The sequence below is a fragment of the Aplysia californica genome, unplaced genomic scaffold (genome assembly GCF_000002075.1).
Source record: "Aplysia californica isolate F4 #8 unplaced genomic scaffold, AplCal3.0 scaffold01358, whole genome shotgun sequence".
Lineage (NCBI taxonomy): Eukaryota > Metazoa > Mollusca > Gastropoda > Aplysiida > Aplysiidae > Aplysia > Aplysia californica.
This window is the reverse complement of record NW_004798628.1, coordinates 97107-99700: the sequence shown is the minus strand read 5'-3', so window position 1 is coordinate 99700 and position 2594 is coordinate 97107. Positions and strand designations below refer to the sequence as shown.

Here is a 2594-nt window from a genome sequence, read left to right as displayed (position 1 = left end):
CTTCCCTTCCCCCTTCCCTTCCCCCTTCCCCTTCCCCTCTCCTTCCCCCTCTCCCCCCTCGGGTCTCCAGGTGATCCCGACCAGATCAAGGGGGAGACAATCGACTACAACGAAAACTTTAACTGGGAGGGGCTGCAAGGCAGGCTTGGATTCGGTCCCTTTGGTAAGTGAGGACATAGGAACATGTTGTTGTTATAGTTAGGACATAGGAACATGTTGTTGTTATAGTTAGGACAGATGTTCTTGTTATTTGTTCTTATAAGTTAGGACAGATGTTGTTGTTATTTGTTCTTATAAGTTAGGACAGATGTTGTTGTTATTTGTTGTTATAAGTTAGGACAGATGTTGTTGTTATTTGTTCTTATAAGGTAGGACACAATATGTTGTTCTTATTTTTGTCCTTTGGTAAGTGAAGAGAGATGTTGTTATTTGATCTTATAAGTCATGACAGATGTTGTTATTTGATCTTATAAGTCATGACAGATGTTGTTATTTGTTTTAGGATAGATGTTGTTTTTATTTGTCCTTCGGTAAGATAGGAAAGATTTTGTTCTTTTAGATTCCTGTTCTATGATGGATCACTTTGTCGTGTGATTAGGCTCAGTTATTTATAGTTACTCAGTCTTTGATCCTTGTTCTATGATGGATCATGTTGTCATGTATTAGACTACTCACTATAGTTACTCTATCTTTGGTGTCCTGTTCTATGATGGATCACCTTGTCATGTGATTAGACTACTCACTATAGTTACTCTGTCTTTGATCCTTGTTCTATGATGGATCACCTTGTCGTGTGATTAGACTACTCACTATAGTTACTCTGTCTTTGATCCTTGTTCTATGATGGATCATGTTGTCGTGTGATCAGACTACTCACTATAGTTACTCTGTCTTTGATCCTTGTTCCCTGATGACTCATCTCTTTCCCCAGCGGGTCAGTTTAACCGCGAGTACCGTGCGGCCCAGTTCCGCGGGCTGCCCCTGCCCATCCTGTGGGCGGCCGAGTACTTCACGCTGGACGGTGAGGGCATCCGCTGGGGCCGCTTCTACCGCCAGGCTGGCTGGTACTCACACATCGTCTTGTGGTCAGTGCTCATCTAGAATCATAACATTAATGATGGTCTTGATATTGAATGTTCCTTTTAAGGAAATGAAGAAGTTTTTTTTGTCGATAATAAAATATTATTATGTCCCTTTTATACCATTCTATGATTAAAAGTGTGCTATTATTTTGTATAAATATTGCTGCAGGGTGGGAATTGTAGGGTGAAAGAAAAAGAAAAATTTGACAGAACCATTAAGAAAGCCAGCAAGATCTCTGGATATGATTTTACTAGAATTGATGAAATGTATAACACCACAAGTATGAAAAATATAAAGAGCATTATAAACGACCCATCACACCCCCTTTACCACGGAAATTTTAAGATCACACAGCGGCAGATATGTACCTCTAAAAACGAAGAAAGATACAAAATAAGTTTATCACCATCTAGAATAAAACTACTGTCAGAATAAACATCAATGTGTATTGCTTTTTCGAGTATGTATCTATATATAACTCGAATGGTCTTGTAATTAAATTCCTGCATGTGGTTGAGTGATGCATCAGATATACATACATTTGCCGGCTTTACTTCTCTTTTCATATTGAATTTTAATGAGAGTACTATAATATATAAGATATAGATTTCTATGTATACCTGCATGTGTTTTTTACGGTCCTGTACAGCCAAGAAAGATTTCCCTCTGGGACAATAAAGTATTATCTTAATCTTAATCTTAATCTTAATCTTAAAATTGATAAGAGTTGGCTTCAGCCATGGGCCATCTCCCGGTCAAAATTCAAAAGTAATTCCTGCCAAACTGAAACTGCAGAAACAACCAACTTGTGCCTTGCGTGCTCACACGGCCTGATGCTGTTGTGAGCGCCGTAAAACTCTTGACTAAACAAAAAACAAAATGTGAGGCGTGCTGATAAAATGAGTTACTTCTTGCAATCCACAAATTGAGATATGGGGCCAAAATCGACATTAGGATCACAATTGTAGATTTTCAATTGATGGCATATTCTTTAACTATAACCAGTCTTTTATTATCTTATACTTGTGAAAACTTCACCTATAAGCATGCTGTATCTATTTCCTTATGGCTCGAATCTGACAAGTAACTCATTTTGTCAGCACACTTCACAAATGGTAATAATAATACACGTATAATATACATTCTGTAATATATTACCAGGTTGGCCTTTCCTCTGTGGCTCCTGGCCAACATCCTGTTCTTCGTCCTCCTCCGTTATGGCGCCTACTTCCTGGCTCTCACGGGCGCTTCCATGGTCACGGCAAACATCATCTGGGCAACCCTTCGCAATGTGAACGAGCTCAAGATACCTTTCACAGCCGACGAAGTCCTCGAGTTTTCCTACGGGGGCTCCTTCTGGGTCTGTCTCATCACTGGTAGGTCTGTGTGTCTCAGACTGTCTCATCACTGGTAGGTCTGTGTGTCTTAGACTGTCTCATCACTGGTAGGTCTGTGTGTCTCAGACTGTCTCATCACTGGTAGGTCTGTGTGTCTCAGACTGTCTCATCACT

At 39.9% G+C, this 2594-nt stretch overlaps 1 protein-coding gene across 1 annotated transcript in view; it reads left to right on the top strand.

Annotated features, from left to right (window-relative positions):
- Window positions 1-70: 70 nt before the first annotated feature.
- LOC106013841 (dual oxidase maturation factor 1) overlaps window positions 71-2594 on the top strand; it is a gene marked incomplete at its 5' end in the record, with an annotated part of 8916 nt that continues 6392 nt past the window's right edge. The window contains 3 exon segments of the mRNA XM_013090596.2: window positions 71-163; window positions 932-1085; window positions 2245-2459. Of these exon segments, the coding sequence (XP_012946050.1) occupies window positions 71-163; window positions 932-1085; window positions 2245-2459 (462 nt within the window).